At 39.0% G+C, this 16566-nt stretch overlaps 2 protein-coding genes across 5 annotated transcripts in view; both read left to right on the forward strand.

Annotated features, from left to right (window-relative positions):
* LOC147237353 (connector enhancer of kinase suppressor of ras 3-like) overlaps positions 1 to 13365 on the forward strand; it is a 48290-nt gene extending 34925 nt beyond the window's left edge. The window contains exons 14-25 of one of the 3 annotated variants that reach the window (XM_086147681.1): positions 178 to 215; positions 1804 to 1846; positions 6592 to 6645; positions 7240 to 7279; positions 7502 to 7671; positions 9218 to 9291; positions 10236 to 10307; positions 10406 to 10470; positions 10638 to 10759; positions 10903 to 11254; positions 11788 to 11972; positions 12070 to 13365. In XM_086147681.1, coding sequence (XP_086003807.1) covers positions 178 to 215; positions 1804 to 1846; positions 6592 to 6645; positions 7240 to 7279; positions 7502 to 7671; positions 9218 to 9291; positions 10236 to 10307; positions 10406 to 10470; positions 10638 to 10759; positions 10903 to 11254; positions 11788 to 11972; positions 12070 to 12270 — 1416 coding nt within the window. In that variant the 3' untranslated portion in view covers positions 12271 to 13365. Of the gene's footprint in view, positions 1 to 177; positions 216 to 1803; positions 1847 to 5041; positions 5256 to 6591; positions 6646 to 7239; positions 7280 to 7501; positions 7672 to 9217; positions 9292 to 10235; positions 10308 to 10405; positions 10471 to 10637; positions 10760 to 10902; positions 11255 to 11787; positions 11973 to 12069 lie in introns of those variants that run through there. The other 2 variants (XM_086147697.1, XM_086147689.1) reach the window with 2 other exon arrangements.
* A 207-nt stretch (positions 13366 to 13572) lies between these two features.
* scaf8 (SR-related CTD-associated factor 8) overlaps positions 13573 to 16566 on the forward strand; it is a 34951-nt gene continuing 31957 nt past the window's right edge. For both annotated transcript variants that reach the window (XM_086147720.1, XM_086147728.1), the window contains exons 1-2: positions 13573 to 13702; positions 14600 to 14683. In XM_086147720.1, the coding sequence (XP_086003846.1) occupies positions 13670 to 13702; positions 14600 to 14683 (117 nt within the window). In that variant the 5' untranslated portion in view covers positions 13573 to 13669. The remainder of the gene's footprint in view (positions 13703 to 14599; positions 14684 to 16566) is intronic.

Genomic DNA, 16566 nt, shown 5'->3' on the forward strand with positions numbered 1-16566 from the left:
TGCAGTAAATATTCCTATTGATTTCTGTTTAAAGCCATATGTCGGGTTCTTACTGACTAATTCTTATCAAAGTACATAACAACTCATCAAGAGCCGTGCTCTGAGATTTGGAGCTCAGGTATCTTGTGATTGATATAATCTCAAACACATATTAACACACATCTTTATGTATCACAGGGACCTGACTGGCACTCTAGCAGTGACTTCCTCAACCGGTGAGTGCCCGTCCTCTACTCATAGGCCAGTCACAAAATTTGATTTGTTACATTGATAGGAAATGTGAGGTGGGTGGGTGTCAATTTCCTATAGGAAGTCCATGGCATCTTTAAAGCAGCCCACTGGGTGGCAGGTCTAAGGTATGCCTTTATGGGATTATATTGGATTTCATTGGAAATTATGATATTGACAGTCAAGGTGGGGACTCATACAGCATTGACAGAATATAAGCTTAGTAGCTATGAAGAAGCCTATCAAGAAACTCATGACTCTTATTAATATGCACCAGAAGACAAAAAGAAATGAGCGGTGCAAAGTCGTCTGACCCCACAGAAATGTTTCAGTCTTCCATCACATCACAGAGATTACGTTCCAATTTCACAAAAGGAGTGTGCTTAATAATCAGAACAAAGACTGTTCAGAAAGACCATTTATGTCTTTATACAAGAAACAAAGATTCAAACGTAGTTTTCAGTGAATCTTTGCTGTTAAAAAAGCTAAATTTGATTTGTAGTTGGGTTGAGATGTCAAGATATCTTTTTGTATTGAAGCATTGTTGGCTGGTGGGACCCTGATCATCTGAGATGTTCCAAAATGTTCCACACACCAACGTGTCCAAGTTTCAGCACTATCTCTAAGACATCTTCATATGCCAGAGAATCCTTAGAGATGTTACCGTAACTACACTTCCAACTACAAATAAAGTCATCACTGCTAAATATAACAACATCAAAACATGGCTGGTTCTCCCACTTGTCACATCTTGCCCTCCTGCCACTCTGAGTTTTGTACGTGGGGCCCGAGGAAGTGCTACAGCCCACATAAACATTGTGATTGGTGACTAAAATCCATGCACAGTGCCCACACCTTCCCCACATTGCAGTTCTATTCTGAAAATGGAACATGGCTACTGGTTTTGTTAAAACCTCGATCAAAACACATTACTCACTTAGTATATATAGATGCATGTTACCATAAATCTTACAGATAAGCAGCTGACTCATTCACTGTTGGTTGAGTTTTATGAAAATCTGACATTACAGCAGGATATAAAATGTGGTTGGTGGTATATTTAATCAAGTGCTAACTTAATTGTGGCTTAAAACAAGCTTTTCTGCTTACAGCATAAAATGTGATGATGCATCAGTTTTGTTTGTATGTCACTTTTCAAAGCTATCAATTTCTTCTTGTTGGAGAGGAGAGATGATGCTCTTGGATTGGCAATACACACAAAATAGTACCTCCTACCCAAACTAGTAATTCAGAAAACAAACGCCTACAAATGTATAGATGACAGGCCACCAAAAAGAATTGGGGATTACACATTTTTTTAAACCATGTTGCTGTGGTTGGTTGCCAAATGTGTAATCAGGATTGCCGATACACCAACACATTAAACACTGTATGGAATATGTTCTGTTCACACGATATATATAAATAAATATGATCAGTGGATGTAAATTAGATCGGTTAGACTAAATTAGTATTGGAAATTTCCAGTGAGGCATTTAAGTCTGATCTTTTGCTTGATCATCAACTCAGAAGAAAAGGTCTGTAAACTCCCCCATCTTTTCTTTGTTTTTATAGATATAATCAGCCGCAAATAAGATCCTGGTCCTTCTCTCAAGCAGTAAGTATATCATGTATGAGGACAGTTTATATGACCACCATTGGTCCCCATGACTGAAAAAATGTGTATTTAGTCATGCTGCATTTGAAGGCAGCTGCATATTGAATGTACATCTGTGCAAGTGAATGAGTTTGCAAATTACAGTACATGGTGAAATGTAAAGAATGCCTGTGACTTCACTGGAGAAGCATAACAGACTCTCAGTCACGGATCCATTATAGGGCACACAGATAAGACACTACACATACACACTTTACATATCGTATACAAAAAACAGCTATATGGACACGCCACTTACAAACCACTGATCACTTGAACAGTCAGGGATACGCAAACAGGCCAGTGTGGAAAACAAAAGCTATCGCAAATGTGCTGTTTCACTTCAAGACAAGCAACATTACTGTTATCAGGTTCACCCTGTTCTGCAGTCCAAATGAACCATTGAAATAACCAATGAATGAACAGCCTCAAATGCAGGAATTTATGTTCCCTAGGTTTACTTACTTTGTTACACTGTTCTAAAACTGCATTAGCCCTACAGTGGAAAGATTTTCACCTTAGTTAGGTTTTTCAAAAAATGAATTTAGATATTCCTGTCTCTTGAAAGATGAACCAGAATGACTGTGTAACACTGATCATTTACTGAAACATTTTCTGCTGTGATTTAAATAGGTAATGGCACATATTACCATTATGAAGGTAGCCTATTTATACATTTTTTAATTTATCTTGTTATTTCTGTGTGTCATGCGACCAGCTGATCCCGCCTCACTGTAAAGCCCAATAAAGAAGGTAACTGTTGTTACTGCAGTTAAGTACCTGACAAAATGACACCAAACCACCACAGAGCCAACAGGCTGGCGAATGGACAACACAGTTGTACCAACTCATTTGTCTGTCTTTAAGTCCCACTTGTGGAGATTCGTCCAGCGCATTCCATGACTTACTGAAGAATGTTTCTTTGCCACAAAACACTTACACATCTCAACAGTTCAAGGGCAACATGTATTAGGCAAGCAGTCACCTAAACATGTCACATTTTTACAAATTTATTATTGTCCTTTATTCAGATTTGCACCAAAGATGGGATTTATATGGGAGACATGCAGGAAAAGAAAGATGAATGGAAGATTTTATTGTTGTTAACATGAGTTGCTCCATCAAATTAAAACCTTTGCTGAGCAAATAGAACTTTTTAATTTTCAACCAAATTATCACTTGGTTTTATTCAACACAGCAATTAAAGGATAGTGTACAATAACATTTCCACTGGCGTGGGTGTCAGGCAAATAGCTCATATCGTGTCCAGCCCGGCACTCCTCCCCCACTTATCAAGTGAGCGATTCACTGTTGAATTATAGCCATTCTGTTTGTCCCCTCTCTTGTGAGTCTCCCTCACAAAAACACACATTTGCAGTTTCCATTTGGGAGGATGTGGGGGAACATTAGATAAATGTCGTGACAATTCTCAGCATGGCTATTGATGGAAGATAGAGTGCTACAATGGTGTGACCAATCAGCACTCCCATGAATCCTTTAGGCCTTTGACTTGAGTCGGCGAGATTACCTCACTTCATTTTCAGCAAGATGCTTGGTTCAATCACCGTAAAGTGCTGGCCATCTCCTTTATTGCTCAGTTTTAATAATTAAGCAAATTATTAAGAAATGTTTTATTTGTTTCAATGTTCTTTAGTGGGATCAGAAATAAAAGATGATATTTGATATAGATGTAAAACATGGGTCAATGGGAGAGGAGCCTGGGTTAGAGACCGACTGGAAGCTACAAAGTGAGAATGAGTGACCTAAAGGTAGGGGTCATTTCATTGTCACTCAAATTTACACGAAGAATAATTGGGTGGGGGGAGTGAAAGAGGCCCCTGTCTATTTAAACCATTGCTTCTCAAATAGTGGGGCTGGTGCGTGTGACCCCAGGAACATGCTTATGGCGTAGTATCAGCTCTATGGTGTAGGGTTTTTTGCACAGAGCATCCACACACACAGCACAAAGCAAGAGATATGATCTGCAGTGAACAAAACCCTCAAGAGACACCATGGAAAAGTGTTTAGTAAGAATGATAATAAAGAAAGTGAGAGACGGAGATAATGAGACAAACGAAAGTCACCCGAAAGCTAAGACGAGGAAATGTAACGAAGAGTATGTGGCGCTTGGCTTCACTGTAACTACGGTGGGAGACGAGGAAAGACTGGCGTCTTCACTGTGTCCAAAAATGTTGGCAGCGGACAGCATGAAGCCAAAGAAATGAATGCATCACTTCGAGGCATTACACCCCTATTATGCTACTAAGCCGCATTAGTTATTTCAGCAAAAACTTATTGAATATATCCAACAATCATCCCGCTTTGTAAAAGCTACTTCAGTAAACCAGCGAGCACGGTTATGTTGATAAGGTCATTCGTTGTCGCAAGTTAATTTATTCTTTTTTTTTCTTTTATTTTATGTTAATAAGGATACAGTGTTGTGCAGAGGTGTACATGTAACAATTTTATAGACAAATGATAACATTTATAGTTGCAGTGAAGAGTGTGTGTGTGGGGGGGGTGTTTTCTTCTTCCTATGTGGGGCGTAACAGAAAATAAGTGAGAAGCACTGACTTAAACGGAAAGTAAATTGAGACTATAATAATGTAGGACACATTCCTGTGTCCTACATTATTATAGTCGCCGGTTTACCACTGTCCCAGCAGACAAAACCCAGGCCAGAACATCCATGCACCCGTCCAAATACAGCTTGAATCAGCAGGGTTTTAGGCTAAGAAGCCAGATTCCACAGAGGCTGTGGAGGGCAATGAAAGCCTCCTAGAGCAATGAGTGGCATGTGTAAAAAGACACTTGTATTTGGCTGTGTTCCTTGAACTCAAAACAAAACTAGAAAGATTTGTACCATATATCCATCACGGTCTTGCCCTGAACGTTACATCCACTATCTCCCTCTATATAAGTTGAATAACTCACTTTAGAACCTCACTCGTAACTAAATTGTAAAACTTCTGAATAACCTGTAGCACCATTGGCATGTTATGGCCACGAACACGCAATAATCTCTTAGCCAAATAGAACGTTTTCATCAGTAGCTCACGATGGAGAAGTGATTTAGCGCCATCGAGTGGACAAATCTTTGCACTGACACCCAGCGACAGAAAACACGGTTTAAACGTAAAAAAAAGTAGATTCAAACGTTGTAACTTTAGTTGTAAATTTCTCCTTTCCTGTTATCATTTACCAAGGCAAGAAGCCAGAACCCCTCTTACCTCATACGGACTCCCAGCTCCCCCGAAAGCAGGGCCTTGAATTTCTAGCGATGTTCGCGTTCGGCACGCTTGCTAAGGTTTGGTCCGACTTTGAGCAGAGCCTCCGAGCCAAACTGTTGGCTGTGAAATTATGGTGGCAGGTATAGTAACTTATTTTCTTTGCCGTCAGGTTATTATTTTCTCTTGTTGGTTTCTAATTAGAATCGTCTTTATTGCTACCTCGGTAGATATTAGGCAATTGACTCATGACTCCTTGGGACAGTCTGCTGTTGTTTGGTTAGATGCTTTTTTTCGTTTCATAAATGTAAGCAGCGCGTTTTTATTTTTATTTTTTTCTACAAAGGTTGCTGTCAGTTTACATAGTATCATTTTGAACGCGTTTAAAGGTTTCTTTAATTTGACTGCACCTCTTGTTAGAAATGATGATACTGAGCGCACCCCCCCAAAAAAAAAAAAAAAAAAACTGACACCCGGAAAACGAGGTGATTGTGATACTAGTTCCGTAAAATTTAAACTCGCCACGAGTTACCGCAAAAGTCTACCGTCACTGACACTGTCGGAAACATTCGCCCTTTGGACTACTGAGTTTTCCGAGGCTGAGGTTCCAGGTATGAGCCTCAATCTCTCTTAATAATAGTAATAATAATGATAATGATAATAACAATACTGTCCTTCATCTGAAGGCGCCTTTCTTGACACTGAAGGACACCGTACATCTGGTTTCTGCCCCAAGGCTGTTTGCGGTTCCACTTTGCGGAACAGGTGCCCTAATATTTTAGACTCTCAGGTCTCGCTTGGAATATCCAAGCGGGTGTTTGCGTGTGATCACAACTCGATAGATTGTCAAGTTTAAAAGTGAGACGGTTCAGTATGGTGTTTTTGTCTTGTATTAATCCCAGGCGGGTCTGTTATTTAAAATTGGGGAACTCAGATACGCCGAGGAAGTTGGGCAATGACAGTAACTGGGATTACTTAATAGATGTCTGTGTTAATTTAGGTTGGTTACAAATCTCTGAAAGCGCTTCTCCCAAAATGTCTGAGTCTGACATCGCCAGAAACCCCCTTTTTAATGCCATACAGCATTAGCGTGGGGAGACCTCAACCTGCACCTGCTCTGCGCCTCCGGCTCCTTAATGTAGCTGCTCCCAGTGACGTCTGAAACCATAACAGTCATTCATTTGTTTATTATTTCAGACTGATCTTAGAATTCTATCTAAGATCAGTCTGTATATCAGCCTAATAATTCTATTCTAGGGAAAACTTTTGGATTTTCACTCTATTTAACCCTCCTTTGCGTTTTCCCCCAATTACGAGAAAGACAGCACGAGTGAAGAGGCTGTCTTTACTTTCTGTCCATGACATCACTTCCTCTTACTGAAGCAGAAGAGAAATAACACAATCGGGGAGGTGGGTCTCAAAGTGTAAACCCACATACATAGAGTGTCTTTAAGATATTTTAATTTCTTTCCCCAACAGGCTGCCTTCCCAATATCTGTTTCTCCCTCTATGGCTGCTGATGACTACAACCCTGTAAGTTGTAAGAAAATGTTGATGTCTGATATTTACTAAGGCAGAGCTGGCCCCTCATCTCTTACAAAGTTTACATTTTTCTTTGCAATATATTTAAATTATAATTTTGGTGGAGGCACTGCAGTTAATCATGTTGAGAAGAGCAGCAGTTTGTAATGTAAATTAAGTACAGTTACAGTAGAGTAATTTCAGGTCAGCATTTGGTTTTATAAAGAGGTGGACAAATGGTTGTTGTCTAGCTTTGTTAAAAAAACACAATGAAACAAAAAATGCAAAATATTGTTGCAAGAGGTGTGTGTGTGTGTGTGTGTGTGTGTGTGTGTGTGTGTGTGTGTGTGTGTGTGTGTGTGTGTGTGTGTGTGAGAGAGAGAGAGAGAGAGAGTGTGTCTGTGAGTGTGTGTGTAAGAGAGAGAGAGAGAGATGGAGAGAGAGAGAGAGAGAGAGAGAGAGAGAGAGAGCATGCATGTGACATTTCTGTGCGAAACCGGACGTTCCGGAGAGTCTTTTTTTTCTCAGTCTCTTGTTTGAGGTTGCCAATGCCTTATCTTCTGACTTGCTTACCCTTTGTTTTTCCTCCTGTGTTCTTCTACGCAGGTCTCCCTACGGCACAAGTCGAAAAAGAAGAGCCAGGGAGGTAAGTTGGCACCACTTTGTTTAGTGCTCTAACACACCCACAAACACGGAGACTATCAATTTGTGCAAAGTGCACCATTGCACTTTCTCTTCTTCTCAATGTTTAGCTTTCTGTCGCAATCCTATTACCATTGCAAGCTTGGATGACAGTTAACCATGACCTGGATGACAGAGAACCTTCATAGACACATTAAATTTTTTTTTTTTTTTTTTTCCGGCATAGACAATGGCACCATGAGCAGAAGACGAATCTCAGTTAAGGAGTTAGGTCAACCAGACCACCAGGGTTGGCTGTACAGGAAGAAAGAGAGCAAAGGTTTTCTTGGTATCAAATGGAGGAAATACTGGTTTGTTCTGAAGAAGACTTCTCTCTACTGGTATACAAACCAACTGGTGAGTACTAAGTATTATCAACTTTCATTTATTTTAAAATTTTGTCTGCATATGGCATGTTGCCGTACAAATTCACAAGTACTATAACATTTAAAACAGCGCAGTCTGTGTCTCGCATGCAGTGTTAGGTGTCAGAGCTGAAGACCCACTGATGACTCATGCTACTATCTACCACAGCTGTTTCATTATCATTTCAGCCTGATGTTACAGTATTTACCGACTCTCTTGATGTCAAATGTGCCACTGCCTGAAAAAGAAGGTTTTGTCCCTTTAGGATGCTACCATGGCAGTGCAGTGTTCAGCACTCTTGCCTCACTGCAAGAATGTTTCTGATTCCCTTCAACTGGCTGACCATTTCCTTTTGTGTGAAAGAGAAAGTGAATTGTTTTATATCTCTAAATGTGGAGCTTTGACTAATGTCTGGTGCAGCTTTCATACCACCTCTCACTTCATATCCTATTTCACAATGGCTATATCGCTCCTCTTCAGTCTTCCTCTAGGCCCCCTGCATGGCAGTTACAACCTCAGCATCCTTCTACCAATACATTCATGATTTCCTCTCTGTGTACATTTCTAATTATCTTAATCTGGCCTCTGACCTTTATCTCCAATGTTCCGGCCTTCTGATGTACTCAAATCTGATCCTATCCATCCTTGTCACTCTAAAAGAGAATCTCAACATCTTCATCTCTGGTAACTCCAGCTCAGCTTCCTGTCTTTTCTTCAATGCGTCTGTCTCTCTTACAGCATCTCTGGTCTCTTCACTGTTTTTCGTACACCTTTCCTTTCATTCTGGATAACCCGCACAATATTCGTGACGCTTTTCTCAACTCGTTCAAACTTGCTTGCACACATTTCCTCATCTTTTTTGTACCCCAAATTCTCCATTTATCTGGACTGTTGACAATAAGTGTTTAGAGTTCCCACCTTGTTTTACTCTGCTCCCTATTATAGCCTCACTGTTCTACCTCTAATCTGTCAGCCTTTCCATCACCATCGCAAACAAGAAGGGGCTCAGAGCTGATCCCTGATGAAGTCTCACTTTGACCTTGAACTCTTTTGTCACACCTATTGCAGACCTCACCACTGTCTTACAGTTATAATTTCCTGCACCAGTCTACCATAATTCTCTGCCGCTCCAGACTTCCTCATACAGTACCATAATTCCTCTTTTGGTGCCCTCCAATATACTTTTTCCAGATCTTGAAAGGCATAGTGCTGCTCCCTCTTTAGTTCTCTATCAACATTTTCAAAGCAAATACAGCAATTGAACTCTTTCTCAACATGAAACCATAGTACTGCTCACAAATGTTCACTTCTGCTCTGTTCCAGTACTCGTTCCCATAGCTTCATTGTATGGCTCAACCATATCTCATGTTTAAGATAAGATAAAATTTTATTGATCCCCATCAGGGAATTTCTCCAGAATTCCTTTTTGTCACCATCTGGACAAAATTCGTGAATCAACAAACTGCACTGTTACACCAGAGGTCATTGTCAGGACTTGTCTATTGATCCTCAGCTGATGATCATTTTTTTATTCCAGGCAGAAAAAGCGGATGGCTACATCGACCTCACCAATTTCATGATTGACCGAGCAATAGAGTGCAAGAAGAAACAGTAAGCATAATGTGATAATTTACTGTTTTTCTGCTGTATTTCAGTCTTTACAGCATCTGTTGCTTGACACCACCATTTCAAATTAAGAAAAACTACCAAACCACTATCTCTTGTAGCACCTCAGTATAAAAAGCACCTACACTCCCAGATTTTGGCAGCAATTCTAAACAAACAAGCAAACAAAATAGCAATGCATTTTTAACTCGAGGTGATAGACTTACAGATATAGCGAGAGAGGATATGAAGTTAGTTGGTGTGATAGGAGGATACAGAGAATAGGGTTAGATAGAGAAGGTTGATTTGCTGTGGAGACCCCTGAAGGGAAAAGCTTAAAGAAGAAGTTTAACTTGAGGTGATAAATCCCAGGCATTTTTTTTTGCTCTTTATTTAGATATAACAAGGAGTCTCTAAGGAAGTCAATTTATCACTGACGTTTAGAGGGTTCATCAGGTTCCCCCTTTTTTAGAGACCAGTTGGCTCAAAAGTTTACTCGTCTCCATTAAAAGATTTAGAACTAAGTTATTTAACTTTACATTTTTATACTTGATCATATGTTACAGGTTATAAGAAGGAAGACACTGGAAGAAACATACAAATGGTCTGAAAGGAATGAAAATGCTAAATTTTGAGTTTTTGCATTTTTCTCTACAGCATGCTTTCACAAGGCATTCATTCATTCACACGCAGTCCTACATTTTTGGGAAAAGGGGCTATACAATGCTCCCACCGAAGAACCATTGGCACACATTTGAAAGTGCAGCATCATGAGCAATAATGGGTTCATGTTTTTTGCTCAGACACTTCAGCCAGTGAGGATCAAACCGGTCACCCCCACAATTACTAGATGGCAACTCTAGATCTTTTAAGACAATATAGACAATATATTGCTTTAATGTCTTTTTCCTTGATTGCCTTAATTACACTCCGTTTGTTATTTTTTCCAGTGCATTCAAAGCCTGTCATCCGCATGTCATGATGTTTTACTTTGCTGCCGAGAACCACGAAGAAATGAACTTGTAAGTAAAAGTGATATAATGATGTACATAGAACATTTAATTGCTTTGAATTATATGGTTAAAATGCTAGTGAGTTGAATATTTACGTTTTTCCTCAGGTGGTTGAATAAACTTGGGCTTGCCTCCATACGGTATGAACAAACAGAGCAGAATACTGCAGTTGGTAAGCCCATAAGACATTTCTTTTTCTTTTCACTACACCTTAACTTTTCAAAGAATGAATTCCATATACAAGATATGGCTCAAGAGCAGTTTTTTTTTTAACGTAGTTTACAAAAGCATGAATTCCTCCTGACTGACTATTACATCTGAAATTTAATATGTGCTCAGAATGTTATAGTGAAGCTAGTGACCATGAAGAAGAAAACACAGAGGTTCCACCGCCACCATACTACGAACAGACCCTGAGGGACTCCAAAGATGTATCAGGGCCACCAGGTAGCACCCATCAGGTTAGTTGTGTCCCTGCAAGTAGATGATTACTGTCACTCACAACTCTCTTGGAAGTTGGAACTCTGACTGTTCATAATCACTGATATTTTGATGAAATATGTAACCTCTATTACATTTTGATTGTGGTTTATATGCATTTTAGGGCACCCTTCCTCCACCTTATTCTTCCACAGTCCCCAGTGAAGCCAATGGTTCTCTTTCTTCACTTGTTGGCACGACAACATCACAGGATTCTTCCTCTTCACTCACCAAGAACCGCCAGTCCTGGTTGGATCTGGTCTCCCATGCGTTTCCTTCCACTAGGGAAACTGCAGTAGTGTGCTCAGTCCAAGTACACGCACATCATCCGCCACCAGAGGAGGCTGAAGGAAAGAATGACTCCCCTGTGTTGGAGAGATCAGCTCCCATGAAACCTCTCAAGTCGGGGATGAATGAGGGAGGCTCTACTTTGGGTGGAGAAGGACAGAGGGCTTCCTTTGGTGTTGAAGATGAAGGTAAGACTTGATTTTAAGCAATTTGCATGGTTGAAAAAATTCCAAACATGTGTGACTGATTAGCTGAGCCACCCAGCGAAGCAGGCTCATGCTGCTGTCCATCAACAAATTTCTGAGGATATGTTTTGCATAATCTTGGCAATAAGCAGACAAACCAGCTGTTGGTATGAAAAAAAAACTCAGTGGAAGAAGCAAAAAACCCAAATCCAGAATTATTGGGCTGAAATTGGCAAATTATTGAATTGTTGGCTCCCCAAATAGGGGGCTTGAAAATAGGTATTGTAATCCGGAATGATTTTGCTGTAATGTCACATTTTAGGATTTAGAGAAAGACAAATGATTGTGAAGGAAGTTTAATTCTGTTGATAGTAGATAAAAATATGCAATGTTAGACTCTAAGGAGATGCTTTATCAACATGATTTTATCAGTACAGAGTTGTTCAAATTTACAAGTGTGGTTTACAATGTACAGTTTTGAGAAAACATTTCAGAAACCTGTTTGTGTGATGACTCAGTATCTTCTCTTTTAACAGAGAACAATGTCTCAGATGAAATGGAGAAGCTATATATTCATCTTAAAGAGGCCAGCCTCTCACCAATAGGTGACCGCAAACCATCCACAAAAAGGGAGTTTAGGGCCTCCTTTGTAAAACGCTGCAAAAACCAGACAGTCAATGATAAACTTCATCTTGTTAGAACACTGAATAGCACATTAAAGGTATGTGTTGTTTTTAACAAAACACTTATTTTAGGCAACATGTTTTCCTCTTGTGATTTAACTTGTCATGTTTTCTCTGCTCTCTTGATTTTCTCAGTCAAAAGAGACAGACCTCCAGGCAATAGAGCAGGTGCTGTCTGATCAGACACTTACCTCAGTCAAATTCAGAGAATGGAAGGAGGCCAATGCACCCTTAGTGCAGGAGATCTGTGTCAAAAATGAACAGCAGTTGACAGCAGAGGCTATCCAAGCAGCAGCATCAGTTCCTGTTGCTTCAGTGGTTGAGACCAGCCTATAAATGCCCTCTTGAGTGTTGTTCCTGTGTCTAGACCAAGACCGCATCACATTATCATACTTTGGGGACACTGCTATAACAGCCATGTTAATAGACAGTAAATGCTGGTAAACATGGAAATTCATCAATGAAGAGCATTATTTTCTAATTCGAAATGGGATCCATATTATCTCAACAGTTCACAGGTCAGGCTACAATGTGAAATGTATCTTGTAATTACTTTTTATTGTGATTTTTTTTTTTCTATGATGTAACTCTGTGAACCCATGCCTATCTCACAATGACGGTATATTGAAATAACAGATCAATTGTTCTCTGGATAGAAACCGTTTATAGTATGTTTTTTTTTTTAATATATTCTGTAGCAAATATGAATTTGTTAATGGTGTCTGCTGTCTTATTGGTGCTGTGCACCGTAATTGCTTGTTACTTGTTTAACATAAACTGCTGACAATGCTTTTTTGCTCTGAAAATTAGTTTCAAGCTCAAGACCGATCTCTATAGTCCACATTTATAGAGTAACTGAATAGCACACAATGCTTTTCATGGCTATAGATATTCTCTTAAACCAACTCATAACAGCATATAAAAATCAAAAACTTGAAGATGTATTAAATTTTAGTCATACCTACTTTTAGTCTATTTTAATCAAACAGTTGATGATGGTATGTAAAGTTCCCTGGCACAAAGACAAGATATTGACAAAATTTTTAGGTAGGTAAAAACAAACAAATCCCTCTTCATCAAGCTGTAACAGCTGAGTATATCAGTAACATCTGGCAGACGTGACTCTAGTTGTACTTCAGATTTTCCAGAAATGTACAGAAACAAGATGTATATGACTGTACACTGCCTCAGAGAAATATAGACTTCCATAGCTTAGGGTGAATCAGACACCTCTGAGCTCCAACTAATTTCCAACCACAAATACGCATGTAATTAGATTTTTCTTTTGCTCTTTGATTGTTTTATTCACCATGCATGTTGACAGAAAACAGCCACTGGCATTTATCTCCTTCAGAGTTATTTTGTTCTTTTATACTTGGCTTGAAAGACATTGTTTTTCTTTTTTTACAGGTTAATAAACTGCTATAATACTGGATATTTGTCAGAATATTTTTTCACCCCGTCAACGAGATTGAACTGGGCAAATGATCCGCTGTGGCAACCTCTGAAGGGGGGCAGCAGCAGTAAGGTAAAGGGGAAGAGTGAATAGGGCTTTTGTGTAACAGCAGCCGAGGTCGCAATGTCCCAAAGCAAACACTTGGGGGCGCAGGCCTCTTCCAATCTCACGTTAAGGTTATACGCCATATTGGCAGTCTCCTCCATCGCACCAAACGTCGAGCATGCATGTCTCTAATCTGTTATTGAGGAGCTAGTCATTCGTGAGCTGAATCATATCATGATGGAGGCCGTAAAAGTCTTCAACAATGAGGTTTGTCTGAAACTTGCAAAGTTTGAGCATAGTGGTATTAAAACGTGGGTTTCTTTCATGCTCGCGGTAGCCTTCGCTTATTAGCTGACGCTAGCATAAACTAGCGGAAAACCAGGGCCGTCTCACGCAAGGCCGCTTTTCTGTTCTGAGAAGGGTTATGTTTTGCGTGTCTATTTCATACAACATAGTCACCCAATTATGGCTACGATTTGGATGCAGGCGATATTGAGAGCCACCATTAGCTACCAGTCCGACAGTAAATATTTTCCAGTCTGGTGCGAGCGATACCTGGTTAAGTAGCCACAAGCTAGCACGACCGACCTCAGTTGCGCTATAACTTGAGGAGCTACCTGCTAGCACTTCTAACATTGAGTCACTGTAAAAGCGATATCTTCATTATTCTCGCTATCATCTGTGTTATTAACTTTATATTGAATTCCTTTCAGGTTTAGTTGTCCTATGGACCCGTTTTGAAAAACAAGCGATTTAAGCATCGCAGAGCTCAAAGCTAACGGTAGCTGCGTCGCCCTAATACACTTGAGATATTACAATGTCCGCTCCTCAATGTTTATGCGAATCCCGAACGCCACCCACAGTCAGTAGCAACCTCCAAGCAGATCCTAAAGCTGCTTACATTCCAGGTACTAAGCATCATGTTATATCTATATAAGTCCCTTTAGATTTGAGGAACCCCACAACTAACGGTTACAGTTACATCACCCCATGAAGTTGTGGGCCATTTTTTATTTACAATAGGTCTCAAGAGGTTGTAAACGGTAAACAAAGCTTGCAAGAAGGAGGGCAGTTGATCCATATAAACATATTACCGATAATAGTGTTGCAGTTGCCACATTGTATGACACAGGATATTTTCCATTTTCTTGTTCAATTCTCTAGCTGTACTCATTGAATGATTACAAGCCGCCCATCTCCAAGGCAAAGATGACCCAGATCACCAAATCTGGAATCAAGGCTATTAAAGTAAGTACCAAGTGGTAAATCATAATGCAGGTAACATTAAAAAGAAACTTAAAAAAAAAACTACTTGTATTAATATGATACACACCACATGAGAACAAATAAGCATATAATTTTTCAAAGTAGACATAATAATGTCTACGATATGATTTTTACACAGACAATCTGGTATAGATTTTTTTTCCTATGTGTTTTTACCTCTGGATCTAAACCAAAAAATATGTCTATATCTGCTTTTGTTCCAGTCCAGATAATAACTCTTGTTATCATCCACATAGTATGGGTTTAATATAAAATTCAGGGGCAAATCTTAAAGTTCTATAGCAATCAACTTATTTAGAGCTATTTGGATCTGCTAAACATACATTTCAATGGATAAAGTTGCTGTGTTTTATCAACTCTTGTGGTCTATTTATTGCCATTGCATTGCATGTGATATGTGGGAATAGATAAATCAAGATAAGCAGCAAGTGAGATAAGGTGCCTATAACCAGTACAGAGGGATATGAGGTTAGGCTCTTTTAAGATTGTAACATTAGACAGCAGACAGGCACATCAACAAATAGTTTTGTCTAAATAGCAATTTTAGGAGTACACTTTGGGAGTCTGTTCTATAAATGGACACTGAAGAATATGAATATACCCTTTTCTAAAACATTTTTGACGAAAGAACATTCTCATTTAACTTAATAATAATTGAATGTCCAATTCCTGCATTATCCAAAGTAAAAGTCAGATAACTAACCATCTAGTTCCCAGATTACAGTCAAAGCATTTGTTGCTTTTCAAATACCCTTTCGTACCACCTGTTAGTCATAGAGACCATGAACATTGAGAAAGCAGTAATTTCTCATTTTCCTCACTCAAAGGAATGACAAGCTTTGTTGTCATTTTTAGTTCTGTTGTGCTTATTCAAACCAAGTGATGTTCGATAGAATAGGGATGTTGCAGAAAGTTTAATCAATTTTTTCAAGATGTGCTAAAGGCTTGAGCTAGAACACTGGATTGGAATTTTGTGGGACTTTGATAAGTGATGCATTGATTTATTTATATGAAATAACAAATTGTATTGCTTTAAAAGCAATATAGATGATTGAAATTTCCCCACTGTGGGATCATTGAAGGAATATTCTATATGAAATAACAAATTGTATTGCTTTAAAAGCAATATGTATATATATATATATATATATATATATATATTTATTTCCCCTATTTCTTAATCTCCCTCCTTCCTACTACTATCTATTATTGTTATGTTTTACTCTGGCACAACAATTTCCTTCGGGATAAATAAAGTTGTTCTTATTCTTATATAGATTGTTGAAATTTCCCCACTGCGGGATCTTTGAAGGCATATTCTGTGGTATTCTATGATAGCTGGCTAGAGCACTTAAGTTTTACTTGAAAAAATGTGCAAATTATACTCTGTCCTGTATTAGTCGTACTATCCGCATGATACCAAAACTGTTGTTAAGACTTCCACTATCTTTAAGTATGTCCATCTTTGACAATTTAAGAGCTATGAAGCAGTTTATTCTGACGTTCATGGATGCTTCAGTCAAAGCAACCGATAGTGACAGAAGCAATGTCAGTCTAATCAGCATATTGATTCAACTTTTGCAGCTTGACCAGACCTTGTGTACTTTCATTTGATGCTTTTGTCCAACATTCCCAAATTTATGCTTTAGAGACTTTTTATGAAAATGAGATTAACAAAAATTGGGAAATGTTGAAGAAATAGTACAAAATTGTGAGCTTAATATCACAGTTGAAATACAGTTTTGATGCTATACTGACTTGAGAATTAGGGGTGGTGACTGTTTTATCATCCTTTAATTTGCTCTGTAAGTAGGTTGTGATGCACATCTTGAACTGACACTCAT

Source organism: Fistularia commersonii, chromosome 1 (genome assembly GCF_037954325.1).
Source record: "Fistularia commersonii isolate RoL2024-O1a breed Wild chromosome 1, RoL_Fcom_v1.0, whole genome shotgun sequence".
NCBI lineage: Eukaryota > Metazoa > Chordata > Actinopteri > Syngnathiformes > Fistulariidae > Fistularia > Fistularia commersonii.